This window comes from Anthonomus grandis, chromosome 4 (assembly GCF_022605725.1).
Source record: "Anthonomus grandis grandis chromosome 4, icAntGran1.3, whole genome shotgun sequence".
Lineage (NCBI taxonomy): Eukaryota > Metazoa > Arthropoda > Insecta > Coleoptera > Curculionidae > Anthonomus > Anthonomus grandis.
In genome coordinates, this window is record NC_065549.1 from 13,281,556 (window position 1) to 13,307,572 (window position 26,017).

Here is a 26,017-nt window from a genome sequence, read left to right on the forward strand (position 1 = left end):
TTTATTGTAAAAAAAATAATCTAAATCAACTACTAAATTTAAGATTATATAGTATATATAATCTTATATAGCATATAATGATGTAATTTGATGGGAAGAAATATTTAAAAAAAATACAAAAACAAAAGTTGAAAACTTTTGCGGAAATCATATATTCGAGAAAAAATTTCAGTTTCAATAAGAATTTCTTAAAAATAGGGTTTTAATAAAGGAGTAAAGATTAAAGGCGATATAATGATTTCTTGAACACAATTTTTTTTTTAACCATTTAGTTTATATATGTTTATACACATAGTGTAATCTATTTATTTGTTACATTTAAAAAGCATAATAAAACTGAAACTGGTCTATATTAATTAATGGAGTTAGGAATAAGCGCAACTTTGGTTATTCTTAAAATATTTTTATAATTTAAACTTCTTACTAAGGAATTTCTTATTACCTTAATAAACGGATCAAAATGATTAAGACCTTTGTTATGTATACCGTTTATAATCTAGGGTTCTTACATTTTTAAAATTATATTTAATAACGGCTAAATTATAGTCAGTCGAAAGTATTATGAAAAACGTTTACAAAAAGCAAATATCTAATATGTTTTTTACTTCCACTTATAAAGTCTTAATATAGATTTATTAGTTTTACATAAATAATTTCTTTAATTTTTTTATAGGTTAGACGACCACCTGAATCATCTTACTGAATTGATAAGGTAAAGTATAAAGAAATTTTGAACTCCACTTTATGTAACTTACTTAAGTTTTTTTTGGAAGAGATTCATTGTTTGAACCTTACGGCCATTCAATTTTTGCTGCAGTGAAAAAAATAAAAAAATGTGTACGACAAATAGTAAGGAGATGTTTTTTATTTTATATTAAACAAGGATTTTATAAAAAGAGAAATTAAAAAAAAAGTGGCGCAATCATTTTTTTAATTAAAATTGTATGAAGATCGGCCCGCACACACGCCACTGGTAAATAAAATTAATAATTTTTGCACAAAAAGATGCGTCTTGATTAACTGTCTAAACGTGCCAAATTTCATTAAAATATCTAAAGTGGTTTAAGAAAAATAAAAAAAAAATATTTTTTTAATTAGAATTTTGACACCCTGTAATTTTTTAACGAATTATGTTTTGAATATTATTTATAATAGCAAACTTATTATTTAACAGAAACTAAATCAGTAGACCTGAAAAAAACTATGAAAGATCTCAATGAGGTCAGAAGTCAAAGATCATAGATAAATCAATAAATAAAATAATTTACACAAAACCAATTAAAAAATTTTAGTCATTACATATACTTTGCGGTATAAGGCGTAAAATAGTAGAGTGAAATAGACTTTATTTCAAATTATTAAATTTATGTTTGCTACTTGTAAGAGTTACATAAGACCATATTGAAATATGCATTTCAAATATAATAGGGTAATAGTGAGAAAGACTTTTTATTTTTAATTTATAAAATGTTGATAATCCTGGTTCTGGTATCATCAAGACCTTCAAGGTACAGGCTAGTAAATACTTATCATAAAAGTATTGATCGTTGGCAAGATTATAAATTATAGGATTTATGGATACATTTTAACAATTATACTAATATTTAATTTTCTTATGTAATAAAAAAAATAATTCCAATTAAACGTAGAAAGAACTAAGAGAGGACCTTTGGTAATAGCTTGTTTAGCTTTTAAGATTATAGCTTTATAATGAGATAAGTGCAGCAATATTATTTAGAATAGAATAAAATAAGAGACAGTTTTAAATATTTAACAGTAAATATTTTGGAAGATGCATTGTAATATACGTATGCTTCAATATTTAAATATTTCATATAAAAAAAAATAAAGGTCTAAAATCGCAGTAGCTCAATTCAGAAAAACTGCAAAAACGGTTGTATTTTGAGAAAACCTGTAAGAACGCTTGATAAAGAAACTTATTATCATTTATATGAAACTCAGATTTATCCAAAATATTTCAATTTCCCGACGACTTTTGATTGGATCGAGATTTTCGCATTCTAATAAAAAACTTAGTAACTCCAAAATAGGTTTTATTTTCATTAAAGTAATTCATTAGCTTTTATACAAGACTAAAGTTATTAGAATAGATAACTGATTTTTCAAAGTTTTTGCAAATCTTGTAATAATATCCAACAATTATTTGGGGTATTTTCCTTAAGGCTTTTATAAGAAAGACAGAGATGGATAGATAATTTTTATATACAAAATAAGTCTTACCTACAAACTCAATTTTCAATCATTTAGGGCGAGAAAATAGGGTCATTATTTTGCTTTACGATTTGATAATTAAACATTTAGAATTTTTTTTATTCTCCGGAAATTCGGAATTTAAAAAAATGTTAAGCGGCCTTTTTCTTTTCACCCTATATATGAACAAACTTTTTTTTCTATACTTTGATAATATATCTTGTTTGTTCGAGTTAGTAAACTACCAAAAATTTTAATCCTTGTCTAGTTTTATTCTATACCAAAAAGAAATTGTTAATATAAGTAAGTCTATTAATATAGATATTGCAACTACTGAAAATAAAGGAATTATAACGGCATAGCGGCAAATAAAAAACAACAAAAACTAAATAAATATATTAAAAAAAAATAATCTAAAAATAAGTAGTCACACTCTCCATCGAAGCCGCCGGATTATCCACCCCTTCGACATCCCTTCTAGCTTTCTTGTCAGTCTTCATCAACAACGTCTCTTGTATTTGCGCCAACGTCATTCCTCTCGTCTCAGGTACCATAAAATACACGAATATCAACCCCAGTACAATCACTATGGTGTAACCCCAAAACGGAGCGGCCATACTAAGGGCTTCCGATATAATTGGAAAGGTCATTAAAACAATAAACGACGCAGTAAACGAGATACAAACAGTAACACCTGATCCGATTCCTTTAACATGAGCGGGGAAGATTTCTCCCACTATTGACCATGCCAGTGGTCCCAAACCGCAACTGAAGAAAATCATGTAGGCCACCATGCAGGTGAGTGGTATCCAATAAACCACCTCCACGTCAGCTCCGATTTTTTGAAAAAAGAAAAATGTTCCGAGAATACCGCATGATATTCCGCAACCTATTCCTGAGACAATATACAGGACTCTGCGGCCAATTCTTTCCACAATTAAGGCTGTTATAAAATTCGAAGAGATTTGAGATAAACCGAATATTACGGTGGATAAATCGGGGGATATTTTGGTGCCGCTTGCTTGGAAGATGGGTTTTAAATAGGCCATAATAGGGTGGATTCCGGAGAGTTCTTGGAGCAGTACTAGACCTATGCAGATGACAAGGGCACGTTGAGATGGTTGGGTTGTAATGAGTTCTTTGAATCCACCTGAAATAAAAAAATTATTACTTTTAGTAAGCGTAAATGCGAATATAGCTTAATAGAGATATACAGGTTGGAGAATCGATCATGGCGCATACAGAAGTGTTTAAAGGCGAAATATGGCAACGCGCAAACATGCATTTCGTGCGTTCTGCTACTCGCCTGTTACGTCATTGTTTTTAACATCAACGACGTTAATGAGCATCTGACTTTGATGGTAGTAACTGTATTACTTGCAATAAAATTTCATAAAGTATTACGCGAAAGTTCTAAAATTTTTTTTGATGCACATTTTCCATATATCAGTCCTAGATAGAATCGTAATCTCAAAATGTTTATGATGCTGCATACTGCATGATAAAAAAAAATAAATTGTTATTATTTAATAAAATATAAACTCTGATAAAAGTAAAAAAATTTAAACATTATACAAAAATAAAATTAAATCTCTGGAAAATAAACTTACTAAAAACAACTCCTTTAAATTTGTTGGTCTATTAAATTCGTGTTTACAAATGGTCTCCTTAATGTATCCCCAAAAACAAAAGTTGTTTGAAGACAAATCTGGAAATCTAGGAGGCCATTTTATATGGCCAGTCCCACTAATAAGATGTGTAGAAAACGTATTTGTTAAAAATTCATTTACCGTAATCGCATTTTAAGCAGGACATGCAATCTGGTTCAAAATAGAGCGGTCAGGGAGTATTTGAATGGCAGGAAGAACTTTGTTTTGCAGAAACTCAATGTATTTTTGGGCGTTTAAAGTACAATCAATAAAAAATAGCTCTGACCACATGATTGCTTAGCTCAAACATTCAATTTTTCAGGATACTGTTTACAGAATTGAAAACTTCTATGGCTATTTTTCCGCGACAAATTTTTAAATAACTGAAGGATTTAACCCACTTATAGAGTAATGCGAACATTTGTTTTACACGTTCTTGCTCCTGGATTCTTTCGATAGAAGGTCTGCTATTATCTTGAGCAATACGTGATCTTTAATTCCCCAACCTGTATACCTATTTCTTTTGATCCAAAGCCATAATCCGGGTGCATATGATCTTTTAATGTAACATTAAAAAAAAATTTGAATGCTTATATTTTTGAAGTAAAATTTATTACGGCACGCTTAAGCTGGTACAAAAGCGTTACGAAAAGTGTGATCGGCCGAGACGAACGAGAGTTGAGAAGGAGATATGAGTTAGTGGAGATAAAAAGAGAGAGATTTATAGTTCATATATTACTGTAGGAGCAAGAGAGAGCCGTGCGCGCGCACATTTTATTTCTCTCTTCCTCTCATAGGCAGGGCATGGAATATATGCATATTTCAGTCAGTAGTTCGTTTGCCAGTTTGCTAGCGTTACGCGAAGGGTGATTTCTTGATTATTTCGTTATTTTCATTTTGTTCTTGAACAATTTTATAAATTAATATTTGTTGGTCAATGTATTAATGATTTTACGTTTAAAGTAAATAAAATTATAAATTCATTTAAAAGTTCATATTTTTTGAATTTTCGGGTGAATAATAAGAAATATGAATAGTAAGTTTTATATGGAATAATGAATAGTAAGTTTTATATGGAAATTTAACAATCGATACATAGAAACATAATCGATACATAGAAATATACGATCGATACATAGGCTCCGGACTACGTACTGAGTAAATCTAGGGATTTTGAATAGCCTCAGTGGTTAGGATTTTAGATCTTCTAGATGGTTTTTTCATTCATTGTACATATAAAACTAGTCTATTTTCTCTTAAAGTTTTTAAATAAAATAAAAAAAAATTAAAATTTAGAAACAAGACAAATGAATTACTGAAAGAGTAATTACTTACTTTAGCATAAATTACTCAAAGTCCATACTACTGTAGCTTTTTACAGAACCCTGAAGCAGGACGAATTAGTTTTAATTCGAAACGTTCGCACGAAATAATTTATCTTTTTTTAATAATTTTTTAACCTAACCACTCACAACATCCACACTTTTAATCAATTTTTTTGCTATATATGAAGAAATATTTAAGCTAATGTTATTCATATAAAATCATAATACTCATACACCAATTTAAAGAAAAAAATGTTTTACTACTTTTTTAAATATAAACTTATAATTGTACCTATTTATAAAATAAATGTTTTGAAATCGAAATAAATGCATAAAGAAAAATCGACGTTAAAGATTTTAAGTCCGGACCTGTACATCTACAAATAACGCTCGAAAGTCTGAATCTTAGTCCGGTAAGAATCTTTACAAGTGAATATTTATTGATTTATTGTATAAAGCTTAATTTTTTTTTAAAGAAACATTTTTACCTTGTCCTTGATTTTGCTTCTCCATTCCAGCTAACACCTCGTTAATTTCATCTTGTACCTCCACTGGTTTCTTTTTTCTTAATTTTACTAAGGCATTTTCAGCCTCTTTTATTTTTCCTTTTGATATTAGAAATATTGGTGTCTCTGGCATCCATATACCAAACACTAAAATACCACAAGTTAGCAATTAATTTTTCCATTTAGAGTTATATGTATACCTATGAGAAATACCACAATTGGTATATTACAAGTCATGGCGAACAGTGGTATGACCAAGTGTGCTCCTAATGAAAATGGCCAAAATAATCCCAAAGTAATAAAAACGCCAAAGAGGACTCCGAATTTTGCTCTGTTGTGATTTTGGGAAATTTCTGCTACATACATCGGAGTTATGGCAAAAAAGCATCCTACGCCAATTCCTAATAAAAACCTAAAAGGAAAACGATCATTAAAACAACGTCATATTGGGTAAATAATAGTAGGATTGAAGTTCTCTCTTCAAAGTTTACTTGACACAATCATGTTTTAGGCTTTCTAATACAATTTTCAGTTCTTCGCTATTGCTTGTCTATAATAACTTAGTAATATACTAAAGTAATATATTGGTAAATACTCCAACGTTTAATGACATTAGCTTTCCAACTGATTTATGAGGGTAAACCATTAGTCGTTATCAATATGGCCTAGATGTAAGGCAAATATTAGTCAAATTGGAAGATAAATAAACAATAAAGTAAAGATAAATAAGTGAATGATATTGCATATTTCTCTGCAACTATTCTAATACATACCTTCACACATAATTAAAATGAAAATGTTTTATTAATAAATCCCTTTGTAGTGATTTTATTCCCTTCTCTTATAAATAATTCCATTCATTAAAAATCTTAACATAAATATATCAATATTTATACTATTGTCGGATCCTATCGGTAAAACATTAATTAACATACTGGGTACGTACTTAATGGACTTAATTGATTTGTGTGATTCACCTGCATTACAAGTTGCAAATCTGATACATTATTATTAGGCTGGAGCTAAAACGTTTTGTGAAAATCTAAATACGGACTGATAGAAGTTTTAGATTCGGAATTAACTAGTGCAGGGTTTATTCCCCAAGCAGCAAAGCTCAACAACTAATAGAAAAGTTCCACAGTCGAGTAACATAGCATATAGGGACTTAATAATCTAGTTAGAGACTCTAGCTCTTAAACGTTGGTTAATAGTGGTTATAGTATATAATATTTGGTCAATGGTTAATAGGTAGTGGTTAGATAAACATGCAAGTAATCTGGAAGATATTTTTAGACTCATTTTGATACTATTGACAATTTAAGAAGCAGAATTAAGTAGACTTATTGTGCAAGAGATAAAGAATGTTGCTGACTAACAATAATTTAGTCAAAAAGTTGCTAGGTAATAATAGAAATTCTTGTGATATCTGAGCCATGCTATTTACTAAATGAGTCATACATTTTAAAGCATAATTGAAAGAAATGATGATATTCTGGTTGCTAGTTACAAGATCTTAAATATTATAAAGCAATTTAGAGGCAAAATACTAGATCAATAAATATATTTAAAGGAAAAGAAATTACGTTAAATGTTATAGTAAATTATCTTAAATTTAAATATAAGACTAAACCATAAGCATTTGTTGGCAACCTGAGTTTATTGGGTGTCTCAGATTCGGAGGAAATACCGTAGTAATCTATAAAAACATAAAAAAATTAGAAGTTTAGAAATATAAGAAGACAGAAACACAAGAAAAATTTCCAAATAAGGATTGTCAATCGATCATTTTAACAACTAAAGGTAATGATTTCAGCTTGAATGTTAATTAGCTCAAATTGATTGTTTGGTACTGATGTACTGAAAATGGTCACCAAAAAACTGTAGCAAAAAACTTAAAATACATAAAAAAATTGTGAAAAAAAGACAAATTATATCAAATACATTTTAAAAAACCAAAACCTTACGTGAATTGCTTTAAAAAAAACTAAGGAGATATAAAAATAAAATTTTATGCCTGAAATATATCAAAAATTAACTTATTATAATCAAATGTCTATTCTAGAATAATTAAATGAAATTTTATTTGTATTTCCCTCGACAACAAAAAAAAGCAATACTTGAAATAAAGTATGATTTCCAATTCATAGAAGGCATATAAAATCCATGTCTAATACTGGAATTTATACTTAAAACTAAAAATTACTTAAGTGAAATATTAATTTCAGTATTTGAAAAAAAGAAAAAAAAACTGGAGCTAAAATGCCTGAAAATAACGAATGATAAGCCTGGAATAAAATTTAAAAAATACTTTTAATATTCTTATGTTTAAACAATATTTTTAATGATTATTAAATATATAAAATACCATCAATTACCTGATAAGTTTGAAAATGTATTTTAAAGCCTGAAAAAAACTTGAATACCTTAAAAAATATCGTCAAATGTCTTCAATACATGGAAATTTGTTTGAAATTCCTAAAAGGTATACAAAACAATTTCTCATACTTGAAGTTAAACTAAATTTGACTTAAATATAGGAAACATGATTGCCAGTTCTCAGAAGACATAAAAATGCCTGGAAATTTTTTTTTTGATATACCTTGGAAGGATGATATCAAATAAAATAAAATGACATACGTTTGGATTAAAATTTAGAAAATAAATCAATATCTTGATGCCTATGAATTATTTCCTATAATTGTCAAATTCTGATACAAAAATTATTTAAAGCCCTAATAATTAAAAAATATTGGCAAATGCAGTGATTCAGTAATAAAACAATATAGTGAAAAATTATTTCAAATAACTGAAAAAAAATTAAAAATATGAAATCCATACATATTCATAAAAAATTATGTCCTGTACCTTGAATGAAACTACAAATTACTTCAACATTGTAAATTTAAAAAATATTGTCAATGATTTTAAAGACATACGCATCAAATAGCGCCAATAACCCAATGAAATCAGAATGCTTTTGTGAAATTTTCGAACAAAAATAACTTTAAATGCCTGAATACTCTTAATGTTTTAAAACGTATAATGCCTGACCAACAAAAAAAAATTTAGAAGATATAAAAATAACGTGTAATGCCTCGAATTCATAAAAATGATATTAAATGTTTTTTCAGGAATCAAATAATCAAATGAAATTTTGCTTTTAATTACCTCGAAAATAAAAAGAAATCCAATAACTGTAAGATTTTTAAATCCTAGAAGGCACAAAAGTGTATGTCTAATAATATGATTTGCAGTCATAAAATATAAGGCTTAAATAACTGGAATATGAACAAAATAAAGAATACTTTAAAATCCGATATTAAAATAATATTTCATATAATTAAAAGGCCTTCAGTTAATTACCTGAAAAATGTAAAAAATGTAAGATTTTCTTCAAATGCTTGTTTTAGAATAAAATAATATCTAAAACACATGGAAAGTTATTTGAAATTCCTGGAAGGCATCAAAAATATGTTTCGTACTAGAATAAAACTAAAAATTATTTCAAGTATACAAAACATGATTGTCAAATGACCTAAATTATGAAAAAATGCCTAAAAACTGTAATGAAATGTCTGACATAAAATTATTAGAATATTTGCAAGCTACCCTAAAAGATTATATCAATTTATACGAAATGACTTTATGTGCTTGAAATAAAATGATAAATTACTTCAATATCTTCCGTTACATTTTTAAACAATATTTTTAATCTCTGTTAAATTTTGAAATTAAAATAATTTGGAACGCTAAAAATTAAAAAACCTATGGTAGTTGATATTCAATAATAAAATAATATAACGAAAAACTATTTTAGTTAACTGAAGAAAAATGTTAGTGCCTGGAAGAAATAAAATAAAAAAATAATGAACGTGGTAGAAATATATAAGAATTTGTTCATAAGATTTTAGGAAATTATCTTGGAATGAACTAAAAATTTCTTTAAGTATATAAAAGACGCAAATATTATAATTAAGGGTTTAATGCCTTAAAAATATAGATAACCAAACTACTTTAAAAATTTGGAATAAAATAATAAATTATTTTAATAAATATAAAATATCATCAGTTACGTATAAAAATCAGAAAGCTTCTCTAAAATTGTGAAATAAAAATAACTTTTAATGCCCGAACATACTAAATATTTAAAAAAGATTATCAAATATTTATCGTGTAATGGAAAACTATTTCTAGTATCTGAAGGAAATTAAAAAAAAATAATGAAAAGCTAGAAATACATAAAAAATTATTCAAAAACATGATATCTTCATAAACATGATATCTGAAATAAATTAAAAATTACATCAAGCAAATAAAATACACTTAACATGATTTACAATAACTGGAAAATATAACAATATAACTTCAAATACCTTTAATTAAAAATTATGGAAATATCAAGTATTTAAAGTAAAATAATAAATTCCTTCAAAATTGTGATATTACCAAAATATTTCGAATACTTGGAAGACATAAATTGACATTAACTCTCTAATAATCAAATGTCTCTAAAAGTGTGAAATAACAATAATTTAACCCTAAAGATTTAGAAATATTGTTAAAAGAGTATCGTCCAATACACTAAAAAATTACTTCTAATAAAAGTATATTTTCAAAGATTATTAGACATGTAAAATGGCGCTATTTATTCAATAATATTAGCAAGGTACTCAGAAAATTTTTTAATGCTTAGAAACGGCTTTAAATGCCTAAAAGGAAATGAAATTTAGTTGGAAAGCTTAAAAACTGATTATATAAGAAATTATGTAAAAGAATGAAAATTTTTTGTAAGTGAAAATTTATCGAAAAATAACAAACAAATCGGTTATCCAAAAAAAAAAGAGCAAAAAGAGCGTGAAATGGAAAATATACAATTCTGACAAAATAAGAAACATTAAAACAAAAATTAGACATAAACAATATTTTATTAAACTTTATTAAAATCATAATGACAGTACTACATTAGAAGTCAGAGCTAGTAACTATAGAACTAGTGTATTATCACTGTACAATTTATGTCAAAAATAATATTATCATATTTAGAAAGATTTATCGGTTTTTCATAGTATTTTTACTGCTACAATGAATGTTTCTTAACCTTCACTCTAGGTACATAATTTAAATGAAAGTAGCACAGATATGAAGAAAGTAAAATAATTACCTTGCAAGATACCACAGTTCAATGAACTTGGCGAATCCCAAGATGCAGAAACCGATCATCGAGGGAAATCCCAGCAGCATCATGGTAAATTTTCTCCCGTACCTGTCCGCAATATAACCTGAAAGAAAAACAGTTTTTATTTTATGGGTAAAATATTATAATTACAGTTCTTAAGAAATGTTTATCGTATTTTGCAAAAATCATCATTTTAACAAGAAAAGGAATATTTTTATTGTTACCTTGGAAAGTATTTATTAGCAAATGGGAAATTTACAAAAAAGATAATAAATAATCAATGTTTTTATTAACTTAGTTAAAAACTGCAATTATGTATTGTTTAATACCAATATGAGTTCATCACATTAAATTTCAATAGGGGCCATTACGTTACTCAAACTTAATATAAATATTGGGAAATACATCATATAATATTCCCTACCCTCATACTATATTTTCACTAAATAATAAAAAATTTTAAGACAATATTAATAACATGTATTAAAGAGTTTATTAATAAAAAAACATCGCTTTTTATTACTTAGATCTCCTTGACCAGCGTAAGAATGGTTCATTGATCTCAGGTGTTACTGAACACCGCGAAGATCAAGGGCAATAAAATAGTAAATAATATCAAGTAGTTGTGTCTGTTAAAAGTTTTTTAAATTCTTTGTAAATTGTTTACATATTATGATAAATGCAGCATTAGTCTATATGCAACTGAACATGTCCAAAATATAATTTTTCTTACATCGATAACTGTAACTAGACCCAGGTATACCAATAAATAGATCTATACCATTTTAGAGCACCTGAAGTTAAAGAACTGAAAAAACCTTTATCATTAATTGAATTTGGGAGACCAAAATCTATCTGGTAAATACAACAAACTTCAGAAAAGAGTTATGGAATATTAATACTATCTTGATTAAAAATTGATGTCAATAGACTCATGATGACATTGAGTACCCCAACTTCTAATTGCAAAAAAAAAATATTATTAGATAGAAATCTGTTCCGTGAAATCTAGTGATTCTAGGATACAGTGATTTTTATTAGTCTCATTTGACATTAATATTCTTTAATCATTTTCTCAATTCTTCTATCAAGTAAAGGAATTAGTTGATTATGTTTAGTATTAAAATAGTATTCCTAAAGTTATAATTAAGTATTTTTTATTAATCTTAATGGATGCTGCTAATATTCTTTGATTCTTTTACCAGCACATTTAAGAACTGATTTAAACATTCTCATTAATCGTTTAAGTGCAGTCAAATAAGTATTAACATTTTGTAATAGTTAAGAAGAATATAATGTCGATGAAACTTAGGCCTTAAACCTTAATACTGCCAATATTTCGGAGTAAATTAGGATCTTTTTAGGGTGTTCATTAGTTGTAGATATTCTCCTATTACTGCTACATACTTCTTAATTATCTCGGCTATGAAAATTTATTAATTACGTTTAATTTTATCATGCTCTTTTGCATTAGCATTTTTTTTTAGTGTCAATATTTTATCTTTGTAAATATTCTTACAAGAATCAATTATTTTATGCTTTTTATTAAACATATTAGATGTTGCCAAAAATTTAAATATTTTTTAATTTTTATGGATGTTCTTCTACTTGCCTTAAAACACACACGATTTTTTATTTTATTTTTTTTTTCTTCTTTTTCAACTTTATGTACTACTACTACTACTTCTTTTTATAATTATTTTTTATTTAGTTTTTCAAGCATCCTGTATATCTACATATAATCATTTAAATGTAAAACAGCTAATTAAATCTACCCTTTACAATAAGAGGCGTGCTCTGTTATAATAATAATTACATTCATAAACATACTATTATAGTGATATCACTATTCATGGGATTTATTGTTAAAAAAATATTAATATTACAGGTTCACGCTATTACACGCCGAACAGGCATTATAGCTGGCTCAACCCACATAATTATTATTAGTATAATATGGTATGATCATATAAATGCGTTAGATTTATAGGTACGTTCGCTATTATGTAAAATATCTTCTGTAAGCATGAAACAATTATATTGTTAATTATTTGGAAAACATTTACAATAATTTGTAATAAATACCGATGTTGACCTTGTCTAGTGTTCACGAATCTTATATATTGTTTCGTAGTAATGTTGACATTAATATTAGCAGAAGACAAATGGTTTAATTGGTTGTGGAGGTTCAGACCTTAAAACGCTATTGTTATATTCTATTTATATGCAATTACGATTTTTTTTAATATGTATATTTTATTTATGGCTTTAGCGTAAATGTAGGTAGAAAAAAGCACGGTATTCTTCTTTATTCAGCGTAACTTCCAGAGCCTATAGATTGCTTCGATAGTTTTATTTATATACCAGGAGCTTTTTTACTTATTTATATAAAAAATAAACTCTAGTCATTTAATATAAGTACTAATATCTCGAGATTTTATGTACATTTTGTCAGTTTTGTCTGTAAGGGTTTTGTTTTTAATTTCATGTGTATTTTTTTTCAATTAATTTTGTTCAGTTTTATTTATTTATTATGCTGTTTTTTTGGTCATAGTTTCAATTTGCTTATACTTAGTTTAACGCATTACTTACTTTCATTTTTATTAATTTAAATAAATTGATAGTATTTTAAATTTAACGATACGTCATATTTATTAAAGTTTTCGATTTGCTTAAAAGCTACCTTACAAATAGAACGCAGCGTGTTGACTTTAATGGAACCATAAGCAGTGAAAGAGATGTTAGGTATGGAGTACCCCAGGAAACTGTGTTGGGTCCTTTACTTTTTACGTTTTATGTAAACGACATGCTTAGGCTTAAACTAAATGGAACGCTGATTAGTTTTGCAGATGACACCGTTTTACTCTGTAGATCAAAGTCTTGGCAAATTATAACAACCCAAATTAAAAAAGACTTTGTGGAATTAACAAACTGGTTTCAACACAATAAATTAACTTTAAATATTAAAAAAAAACTAACTACATGTCTTTTGCAACTTACAGAAGTTCCCTTCAAAGGCTTGGCAACATTAAGATTGCGGATTGTGAAATACCCGAAGCAATATCTTTTAAATATCTCGGTATTAAAATTGACAATTTGTTGAAATGGGACCTTCATGTCGATGAAATGGTTCAGAAGTTAAGGGGACTTCTCTCAAAATTTATGTACCTTCGAGACTTTTTGACTACCGAACATCTAAAAATTGTATATATGTCTCTTGTACAAAGTCATTTAGTTTATGGTATTTTGGGATGGGGACGCGTTTCTGACACACATATACAAAAATTAAAATCAATTCAAAAATGGTTTTTAAAAATCATTTTTGGCAGAGACAGAATATATCCCACTGATAACCTCTTTTCTGAAAGTAAGATATTAATTAGATTTGCGTCAACTCTATTGTTTAGAAATTCTTAAATTATAAATAAAAACAAGATAGAGTTAAATATTAACCAAAATTCATCTACTAGACAAAACAACTTGGCATATCCAACCACGACTCGTAAAACTCATGGACAGAGGAGCTTAAAATATTTTACTCCGAGATTGTATAACATGCTCCCAAATGATATAAGGATGGTTGAAGGCTTTAACTCTTTTAAACGCAAAGCCAAAAACTGGATATTTTTGAAGGGTAGAGAAGAATATGTTCAAGCTTTTTTGTAATTCTGACATTAGGAGAAATAAAGTTTCTTATTTCTTTATCGGCGTTCCAGTGAGCTGTGTTTTCTACTTTTAAATTTACTTAGCAACTTATCGTATAATTTTCTGTAATGGCCCGGTGAACCATAAAGCTTTATTTTTAGTAATTCTATCTTATGTATATGGAGTATGGGGTAATAAAAAATTTACAAATTTTACCTTTTTAACCTTTTTATTAATATAATTTGTATAGGAAATATGTTACCATTTTGTTCTAGGTAGATTGGCATTAAAGCTTTCTATCGAAAAATTGCTAACAATTTCTTTAGGTTTTGAACTATACATTTTTCTTAGAAATATCTACCTTAAGGAAACAGTATACGAATTAGTGATCAGAAATTTCATGTGTATCTATGAACGCAAGGTTATCATCAGACACCACAATAATATCGAGCAGAGACGAGCTTTTTTCCGGTTGCATTTTTACTATATAGTTAAAATTAGATGGTTCAGAAGATATACAAACGAGTCACTACGTTAATTAGAATATAATAAATTGACATTAATATCGAAAGTTAATACCACAAATTATTGCTGTAAGCCAGATTTACTTAATAACTTATCTAATCTATAAGAGTCAGGAATTTATTCTGGATAAAAAACATATTAAACATATAACTCAGATAAATAGGTAGCCATACATACCAGCTAAAATAGGGCCTGTAATAGCTCCCAATGGTAAGAATGATGTTAACATGGCTGTCTGAGTGGTGCTTACTGTATGATTAAATGGATTTTCGTCCGTTTTGAATTTTGGTATAACTGGTGAGGTCCATGATATAGATGTTCCGCTTACAAATGCTGTCAAATATGCTGAAAATTAAAATAATAATAAAGGAATCAATAAAAATTTGAATATTAGGAATGAATTACATGTATACAAATAAAATTCACTTGGTTAGGTGTGATTTTTAATTACACTTTATGGTGGTAGGAGGTACAGTTTGATATTTTTTTTGACATAAGTTTATTTGTGTTTAGCCCTAAGTAAGTCTATGTTGTTAAGCAGAAAAAATTATATATAAAACTTTAAAATGTAGGCAAAAATTTTTAAAAAAATCACTAAATACCGTAAAACTAAAAAAAAAAATATGTCTTATTTATGAATCACCTTGTAACTGTTTTTGTTCACAATTTTACAAAAGAATTTAGACTAAACCTAAAAATTGACCTTTTTCTAAGATAACCACCCGGAATAGATTTTATTTTTTGTAGTAATGACTATAGTATAATATAGCTATTTAAGAGATCCTGTATAATACTCTAACCGTAAGTTCATAAAATTTATTACGCTATTTAATTTTTTTGTCAAGTTTTTTTCATTTATAAATTATATAGCAAACAGAAACCTTAAACATGCTATACATATACAAGTATATGTCCTATTCCAGTAAATACTTTTAAAGTACATTAGTTATGCTTCAGATCATTTTACGTACTTTTATTACGTTATCCTTGATTAAAGATATTTACCGCCATATTATACCAGTTCGTTGTAGAAAAAAAAACCTTTTTTAAAACCAATTATATCTCTAATTAGACCAGACATTACAGATTTTTTGAATAATTTTACAGACAAGGATGAAGGCTTTTCCCATTACAAAAAGAGTACTTGTAATTATTAATAAGTAATATAACCATGTAGATGACATAAATAATTATAGGAAAAATATGGCATTTAAGTTTTGTTTTTTTTCTAATCAAGGGTCATGGTTGTGATGTTAGGATGGACAAAAATTGTTATTTAAATAAGTACGTAGTATTAGTTATATATAGGCTTCATTATTTTTAGATTACCCTAATATATTATGAAATAACCAGAAACTAGCAGCAGATTTTTAAAATATATTAAAAATGATTTCTTTAGACTTTTTTCTTATACTTTTGTTATTGTCACTTGTATATGATTTTTAATAACTTTGTCTATGAAAAATAGTTTTTCTAAATCAAATATTTTTTTTATTTCATGGCTGTTTGGGATAATAGCTAAGACTCATATTTTGCCTATGATTTTCTATATCGTGAAATACAAGTTTAAAGGCATTTTGGAAAAATTTATTCCAATTTAATAATTAATATATTTTAAATTCGAATATTGTATTTTAACCAAATTATTCCATTTATATCATTATAATTTAATTTTTCTTTTTTTACTTCTATTTATAGGACACAGAATTACAAAATAATCCTTTTAAATGTTTTTATAAAATATATTATGTTAAAGCTAATTTTATTCATTTATTCTATTACATTTTTGCTATTTATACAAAATAATAATAAATAATGACTAATAGAAACAGAAAAAGAGATTACTTATTTTCTTTGCAAAATTTATAAATATAAATAGAACAAAATAAAAATTATAAAAATTATTAAAAAAAAAAATCCTTAAATATGAAATTTCTTTAGCGGAGGGTAGCAATCAACATTTTCAATGCTTACCAATTTGTTTATTTTAGCGGTTTTAAGTGTCTATACTTTGGCATCATATAATTGAATTGACAACTCACATCATCGAAGTATTCTTGTGCCTAATTTTAAGTTTATGGTTTTGCTGTAAAGAAACTTCTGGAGTTTATTTAAAGATTTATTTAAGCTATCTCATTTATGGATTTTATTTCTAGTAACTGTTTAGCAGTGTTGTTTATTATTGTGCCTAAATATTTGTATAATTAGACTATTTCAATTGAAATGTTATCGATTTTGAAGCTTAGGTATATGTTTTATTGTTCTGTGGTAACCATATACTCTGTCTTCTTCAAATTCATATTGTGTTCATATCATTTACAAAAGTCATTAATTTTTTGCAGTAGATTTTGCAGATCTTCAGTGCTGTCTGTTACTACTACTGTATCGTCGGCATATCCAAAATTACTACAATATTGACAATATATTTGTATTTCTTTGTCTTTTTCTGTAAGATTTTCCTTAAACATGGTTTCACTATAATTATTAAAAAGAAGAGGGGACAAAATACACCCTTGCCGAACACCACGTTGTATTTCTATAACATCAGATAATGTAATAGTCATCTAATCTAACCTTAGCTATTAGCACCCAGTACAGGTTTACTATTAGTCTTATATTTCGAGTATCAAAATGTTTCCTTTGTAATATTATTCATTATAGTGACTTTAAATCTAGAAGTAAAAGCAACAGCACAGTAATATACAGGGTAGTCTTTCGGATACTAGAAGATTGAAGATGTTAATTTCGTAATAAGATAAATGAAACAATACCAACCACCCTAATATTAAGTTCTTAGGATCTATTCAAGAATCTATTTTAAAATATATTTTGCTTTTGAATTATTTTATACCATTTCCATCATCAACAACGAATTTCATCAAAAAAAATATATTGAAAGATTCACTTAAATATGTTTTTAAATAAATAATGAGGCAATTTCAACCCTATCTAATAATATTCATTTTTAATATATGCTATTTGACAAAGATGAAATAACACGAAAATGATAATGATGGCAATTCTATTTAATATTTTAATTAATTGTGTAATTATTATTGTGTCTTTTTTTAAATTTCGATTACTGACAGAACTCACATACTCATGCTAGTGCCAAGATTTTATAAGCTTTTATAGGTTATTAATTAGTTGTCACAAAATATTGATATTAATTTTAAAATTCTATACTTAAAGGGCAAATAATAATATCTGTATTAAAATACCTACCAAATTTATTAAGCAAACCTCCTATTGAATATCATGTTTTTTAAATATATTGTGGTCGTCTAGAAACTTAATTGATCGTTAGTGCGAAAAAATATCTAATAGGAACATAGTCAAATTGACATTTCTGGCAACACTGGAGATAGGTATTAACTTTATTAGCTTAAATATCCAATATATTTTTTATAACAGCCTTCATAAAAATTTAAAATTCTTTTAGGCACTTAATAATTTTTAAAAAAATGTATTATTTTAACCTCTACGCGAATTTCAATTATTTAATTTGACTTAAAAAATTAAAATCTACAAGGAAAATCGTTAACATTCTAACAAATGATTTAAAAATTTGAAAAGAAGGCAGATAACATTCTTATGTTAATTTTTTTGTACATAGTGGTCGGTTATAAGCTAAATTATTCGAGTGACAAAAAACATTCTGTAATTTAAAAGAACGTAAATATTTGGCCATCTAAAATAAGTGACATAAGTTTCATTAGACTTCAGACTATACCAAAAACACATAATATAAACCTCAGTACTTAAAATGACGTGTTTTATGGATGAAATTTGATAAGATTCTATGTAGACATAAACACTTTTGGCACCCAACAATTCTTTAATTATAAATTTCTAATTTCATTCTTAAATTTTTTTTTTAATATTGAATTTAATAACATTTATGTAGTAGGAAAGAAGAATTTAAATAAATAATTCGTAACACAAGGAGGCAAAAAAATTAAATTAAAAAAATATCAATCAACATTCTTTTAAACAATTTTAAAGCTGAAATGGCTATTTTGTTAGTAACTATTGTATTATTTTTATAACTTTTGGGCCAATACTAATTTTTCTTTTATTTTAAGATTAAAATTATTTTTCAAGATATCTCTTAACAAAGGAAAAAGATCTTTAGTCAAAATTTAAATGACGTAGATTTTTAATAATTTTTTAATTTAAAATTGGACTTGATTGAATATATTGATTGTATTTTTTGCTATAACGGCAGTAGATACTATCTTTGTTAGCCTAAATGAAAGGCCCAATATATTTATTAAAGTAGTTAGGAATTTAAAATTCTTTTGGCACCCAACAATTTTTAAAAAAAATATTATTTTAACCTCTACGTGAATTTTAATCACTTAATTTGACATAGATTTTATAGGACTTAAAAATGCAAATTTGGAAGGAAAAGAAGTTATTTTTAGAAAAAATTACTAAAAATATTTGGAAGCTACATGTAGAAGACAAATAAAAATTTAAGTTATCGTACCCACCATATTTATTAAGCAAAACTCTTTCTGAAAAGCCTGGATTTAATATACATAGTGCAAGTGCAATACATAGCAAAGCCTAGATTTAATACGCTTAGATACTGAATTCATTGCGTGCCAAAAAATTCTATGGAATTAGGAAAAACGTGAATATTTAGCAACATAAAATGAGTTAAGGACATAAAATGATTTTTGATTAAATGTATTTTTTTGTACAATGTTATCATTTTTTAAAATATTTAATTTGCATAGTTCCTATATTTAACATAGTTTATATCTATAGGACTTAAGAAGTGCATATCTAGAAAAAAATTGTTAGCATGTCATAAAATAACACAAAATATTTGTAAATTCTAGAATAAGCAAATCCTCAATCGAAGGCACTATATTTTATTAATCAAGGGCCAAAAAATTTATGTAATTAGGAAAAAACATTTATTGAACAATTCCTCATTAAAGTTTTTTTTTAACTATTACTATACGTTCTCAGAAAAAAAAATTGGACTTCTTGGGTTTGTTTCATTGGATCTAATATTTAAACAACGAGTAGGTTTAATTTTCATCTTTCTAGAAATTTCCTCATTTAAGTCAATTTAGGGTTATTGGATCTGTGAGTGAAAATAGTTTGACAGTTTTCATCAAGTGAGAAATTATGTTTTGTCAGAATGGCGTATATATGTATGGTGTATATTCTTTGACAAGTAAGTTATTATATATGTATAGTTAGTATTAAGCTAACATCATTGCAAATTATTTTTCTTGTCTTAAAGCTGCTCTGATATCTTTTGATTTTTACACCAAAATACGCACAGTTGGTTTTATTTAAAAATACTTTGATATAATTTATAATAATGTGTAATAGTAAATGATAGTTTTATTAAATAATTTTCAGTACAAGTTAGTAAAAGAAATATAAATTATCAGATTTTTTTTATTAAATGTAACGCTAATATGGCTATTTTTTTAATAATTATTAAGTTAAAAGTTTTACTTCAATTACGGTGAAAAAATAAAATAATGTTAACTTTTGGCACCCAAGAATTTTTGACAAATTTCAAATTTTATTTCAAAATTTCCTGTACGAAAGCCTTAATTGTTTAATTTAATTTCACTTAAAAAGTAATGTAATAATGATATAAGGTAATTAAAAAATAATCAATATTCATATTCTTTTACTTACCGATTATGACGCTTAGGTACATAAAAAATGGCTCTCCATCCCTTTTCTTATTATCGCCATTATCACCTTTTCCAAACCACTTAGAAACCCGATCAAAAATAGTAACCGCCATTTTTCACGCACTATATAAAAGAAAAAACTATTAAAACATCACAAATAATTGCACTATTGCATCACAATTTCCCAATAATTTACAATTTAAAAAAAAAATCACTCAATATTAAGCGTGCGGATCTACAATTTGAAATTCAAACGACTATCCGCCGCCCGCTCTTGGCGATTTTACAACAATGAGAAAACCACAATGCGTTCAGAGTTATTAAAAGTCCGGTTGTCGTATATCTATAAGGTCATAAGGAACCCACACCCTCTTAGCCCGTAATAAATGCGACAAAATTATAAATCGTTTTTTTTCGCGAGTTTTATATTAGAAAGGAACTTTTGTTGTTGTTTTTTTTTTGAGCTGGTAGCGATTTTTTTTCTTAGTCGCGAGGTGACCGTGTAGTGCGTATAAACCTAACAAGCGATTCGCAATTCTTGCACGTTATCAACTCCGCTAGAAACCAAGTGGAGGAGAGAAAGAAAATGAAGAAGAAGAAGATGATGATGATGATGGGAAGACCTGTTCTTGACCTTGTCTGTTGGTCACTTAAAATAACTTTAAATTGATACTGAGTGGAATAGAAGATAGGTGCTGTACAAGTACTGCGAATCTATTTGCAGATTTGTAATTTAAAGTATTTGTATTTTAGAATAGAGTAATGGAAATATAATTTATATAGTCAATTTGATTCAAGTGATTAAATTTTACTTGTTTTTTAAATAGAAAAATCTGCGTTAAAAAAATAAAGCAAATGTTTTCATACAATTCTGCTTTTTCGTCAATTTTTCTTCGATATATCTCTTATTGGCTGTACTTTTTCCAGTCTTATCTTTTCAATTCTATTCAATTATTATGAGTTAATATTAAATATTGACGCTTCTCTTTTTATTATTAAGGCTTTTATATTAGATTTTTAGTTTAAGAACCATCTATAGGCAGATGTAATTTTTTTGTTGCTTCTATTCTTAGGTGTATTTTCAGACCTAATTCTTTTCTCGTTCTTTTATTTTTATGCGTTTTGTTTTATTTTATCTTTTTTCTCTCCTTTTTTACGAAAGAGATCACAACATACAATATTTTTTTGCTATTTTTCTTTTGCTTACTCCTTTTTCCATTGTTAAGACCCAATTTCAAATCATTTGTCTCCTGTCTTTTAATTTTGTTTGTTGTACCTTTGAATAAACTTAGAATTCTTGTGTAATCAGTTGTTTAAGCGTAATTATTGCCATTTTAAGTTTCTCGTTTTCAGTTACATACAGGCTATTCCATTTAAAGTTAGTCTAAGACTGAGTTTAATTCTCCATCCGACAAATACCACAACATAACCTTTTTTTATTTGTTCTTTTTTTCACAACAGAATTACAACAGATTTTTTAAATTAGATTAGTTATTTGAACGTAAGCATTCAATCTAAATTTGAGTTAAACGTTCAATCCGACAGACAATACATTCATTTTATTTTTTCCTATTTCTCTTTGAATTAAACAATATCCTTCTTTTTGCATTCCATCATCATATTTTAAATTTTCTTTCCTCTAAATGTTTTTTTGTCTTTTTCTTTTTGCCTTTTTCCTTTTACCTTCTTCTTCTTTCTTTGTGGGAATCCAATTTGAAATTATCTATTTTCTGCTTTTTAATTTTTTTTGCAAGGCTCTTAGGTAACTCAATTTCCTTACTCATCAATTGTTCTTGGTTATCTTTTGCCAGGATTGAGCCTATTCTATTTGAATTTAGTCTTAGATTCAGTTCAACGCTCAATCCGACAGAGATCACATTTATTTTATTTTTAATTAGACAATCTCCTTCTTCTTACAATTCCTCATTATATTTTAAATTATCTTTCCCTTCATTAAATTGTTGTTTGTAGTAAGTAAACATTTATTTTTCTTACTGATCAATTATTGTTTATTAAATTACTTAAGAAAGGAAAGCAATTCTTCTTTTTTTTTCTCAGAAACTTTATTTAAATCTTTTTTCCTATGTGTCTATTGGTCGTTTTTAGAAGTCCGTGTTTCTTATATATTAAAGTCAATATTTCCGTTAAAAGTTTATAGTTTTCATTTTCCATTTAAATGTAGTTTCATACGTTTGAACTCCGAAATTTTTAATAAGCGTTTTGCGTATGGTCCAACAGACATCGCTATTTTTTATCAAAATTGTATTTCCTTTTTTTTAATTAAGTTGTTTGAATTGTGAGTTGGTTGAATGTTTAATTAAGTGTTACCCAAGTATTTGAACCTGGAGCGCGTGAGTGCTGGGCACTCCCCGACTACATGGTCAACGGTTTCATCCTCCTCACAGCACCATCGGCATTCCGGGTTGTCCGCAATACCGATAGTCTGGAGATGGCTTTTTAAGTGCCAGTGACCGGTTAAAAGCCCTATCGCCGAATTTCGCGTCTTTTTAGGCGTAGTGGATTTTTGGTAAAACAGGCAGAGGACCCACCTATGTGCGCTTTGGCCTGTCTTATACCAGGGGACTCAGTCCATCTTCGGTGAATCCACTGTCCAGCAGACCCTTCATTGACGCTACCGCAACGCATTTGGCGATACCAACTAAGGGTTCCGGCCCCATCGGCACATTCGCGGATCCCAGTCTGGCAAGAGAGTCCGCTTCCTCATTAGCTGCATGGCCTGCGTGGCCAGGTATCCGGACGAGCTAGACCCTGCATCCAACCTATACCAGTTTTTTCAGCACTTTTATGGACTCTAGTATAAGCTTGGAGCTTACCTTTGTGGCCGTGATAGCCTTAATGGCAGCTCTGCTGTCCGAGCTTATTGATACGACTGTATTGCGGTGTCCGCAGCTTAGGATTTTCTGTCCGCATTTTAATACAGTGAATACTTCGGCCTGGAAAACAGTGGTGTGCTCCCCCAGCGAGTATGCCCTACTGGTATGTGGGATCCCACCACAAAGCCCTGATCCAGCTCTGTTATTCATTCTGGAGCCATCTGTGTAACAGATGGTCCCCCTATTTAGCAATGCAGGTCTGTTGTAATGCTGCCACTCCTCTCTGCCTGCAATGTGCATCACGAATCCCTCGCAGTCCACAGTTACTGCCCATCAGAAGGAGAGGACATTCCTGTATGGCCCGTGACCAAATTTTTACGTGACCGGTCTCACCAGCACGTAGTTCGCCGAGAACGTATAGCCTGTATGCAGTGCTCATTGCCTCGAATTGCACAACGCGGTCCAGAGGCAGAAGGCTCAGCAGTCTTTCCCTGGGCAAAGGATTACCAGATCATTAGCGTAGGCCTGTGTGTATAGGCCAGCATTGTTTAAAAGATTTATCAGGCTGTCGACCACAAGGTAGGGGACAATACTCCTCCCTGTGGGCAGCCCCTAGCCGCCAACGTTTCGACAATCTCGTTGTTGAGCTGGGCAGATACATGACGTTTCGAGAGCATGGCCTCTAACCAGCTAACCAAACAGGGTTCTGAGCTGCGGCTCTCGAGTGCTTGGCAGATTAATGCGAAAGGGGTGTTGTCGAACGCCCCTTCAATATCTAGAAACTTACCCAGACAGGCCTTGACACTACCCAGAGCACCCTCCACCTTCCTAACGAGGCGGTGTAGAGCCAGGTCCGTGGATTTGCCCGCCTGATAGGCGTATTAGTGCACATGCAGTGGTTAAATTAAGTTCTTTATTAACACTTTAACTGATTTGCTTTGATGAGAAGACCTACTTACTTTGCTTCTACTTCTTTTTCTTTCTTTACATTCTCTTTAGTCTCCTTTATACGAATTTATTAATTCACATTATAAAACAGTTCTCAAAAAAACTCTTTATTTCATTCTCATTCACTTGACTTTCATGCTTTAATCTTTTTCCGATCTCCCGACATCTTGAGCGAAATACCTGTCAAGAATAAAGAGTTTTGATTTGTGTTAAAAGGATTTTGTAATTTGAGTAATATCAAAGGTTTCAACCAATGGACTATCAAACTTGTAATTCTTATAGACCATTATTATTGTAAGGTTTAAATTATTTTTTTATTTTTTTTAGTTGGTTGCAGTTTCATCTGGTTTAATTTAGTCTATTTATTAATAGGATATTTGAGATGAGTTAATTTATTATTGCAATACTTATAGCCAATAAATACTGATTATTTTTCACTTAAAAACTTAATTTTTTTAAGTATTTTCTTGTTCAAAGTTTAATTTGTTGTGAAAAAATTTGATTTAAGTTGTACATAGAAATTAACTATTTTTTTTCTTCCGCATCTATCCAATAATGGATGTTTGCCAATACTTCTGATTTGTCAATATTTCTGGTGGTGTGAATTAATTCACCTGTAGTTCTTATTCCTGTCTTTTTTTATTGCAATCTATTTGATATTTCGGAGCCACGACATCCTCCTTTTGCCTACATCCTTTCTTTGCTCTATATTTTTTTCTTATTAGAGTTAAAGCAGATGGTACCATTTGTTGCGTTATAACACATGTCCCAGGTACACTGTTTATCGTCGTTTTATCGTACACACAAATTCGCAATTCTTCTCCTATAGTCCTTAAAATTTCCTCGCCTATACATGTGCTAACCTTAAATGTTCAGTCATTTTGTGAATCTCATTCTGAGATTGATGTTGAACTCAAGTTCGTAAAGACGATTTTGAATCTCATGAACGAGCTTCTTGCTTTTTCTATCCAGCACTTAATTTCTACTTTTGAAGATCAGTCTTTACATAACTAAGTCCCCAGGTAGTTAAACTTCTTTACTCGTTTTATGTCTTCGGCCGTGCATTCCAACTATGTCAGGAGCCTTTCGAGGACATTCATATTATCTGCTATCAGAACTGTGTCATCTGCATACCGTATATTGTTGATCCGTGTGCTATCTTTGATGTCTAATTGTTGTCCTTCAAAAGCTTCTTGAAAAATAATTACAGAGTAAATGTTAAAGAGAAATGGAGAGAGAGCATATTCCTGTCTTACGTCTCTAAGGATTTTCTGTGACTTTGTAGCTTCGTTGTCAAATCTAATTCCAGCTGATCGATTTCAGTATAAGTTTTCAATACAGCGTATGTCTTTTTGATTTAAGTCAAGTCGCGTCAGAATTTAAACGAGCTTATGATGTTGCACTTTATCAAATTCTTGTTCGTAATCTACGAAACACTTCACTTTACCTTTTCTCTGATCGTATGAATTCTGAACCAACATTTAAGTTATTAATACCGATCTCCAACATTTAAAAATAAACCCTAC

General features: G+C 28.4%; 2 protein-coding genes across 2 annotated transcripts in view; one reads left to right on the plus strand and one right to left on the minus strand.

Annotated features, from left to right (window-relative positions):
* LOC126735738 (uncharacterized) overlaps window positions 1-26,017 on the plus strand; it is a 508,234-nt gene that overhangs the window by 92,798 nt on the left and 389,419 nt on the right. The window contains exon 2 of the mRNA XM_050439822.1: window positions 674-712. The gene's annotated coding sequence lies outside the window, so the exon portion shown is untranslated. The remainder of the gene's footprint in view (window positions 1-673; window positions 713-26,017) is intronic.
* LOC126735739 (facilitated trehalose transporter Tret1-like) lies at window positions 2,593-21,034 on the minus strand. The gene is made up of 6 exons (XM_050439825.1): window positions 20,711-21,034; window positions 15,215-15,382; window positions 10,853-10,970; window positions 5,892-6,103; window positions 5,674-5,838; window positions 2,593-3,361 (listed from the first exon to the last, which is right to left on the minus strand). The coding sequence occupies exons 1-6, from the start codon at window positions 20,820-20,822 to the stop codon at window positions 2,625-2,627; spliced, it is 1,512 nt and encodes a 503-aa protein (XP_050295782.1). The 5' UTR covers window positions 20,823-21,034; the 3' UTR covers window positions 2,593-2,624.

Bases quoted from the DNA above. Each gene is read 5' to 3' on its own strand.
- LOC126735739 (XM_050439825.1), bottom strand. From the start codon at position 20,822: ATGGCGGTTACTATTTTTGATCGGGTTTCTAAGTGGTTTGGAAAAGGT. The intron at 10,971-15,214 runs GTATGTATGGCT...TTTTTCTTTCAG, and splicing joins TACAGGCCCTATTTTAGCTG to GTTATATTGCGGACAGGTAC. The intron at 5,839-5,891 runs GTATACATATAA...GTGGTATTTTAG, and splicing joins AATTGTGGTATTTCTCATAG to TGTTTGGTATATGGATGCCA.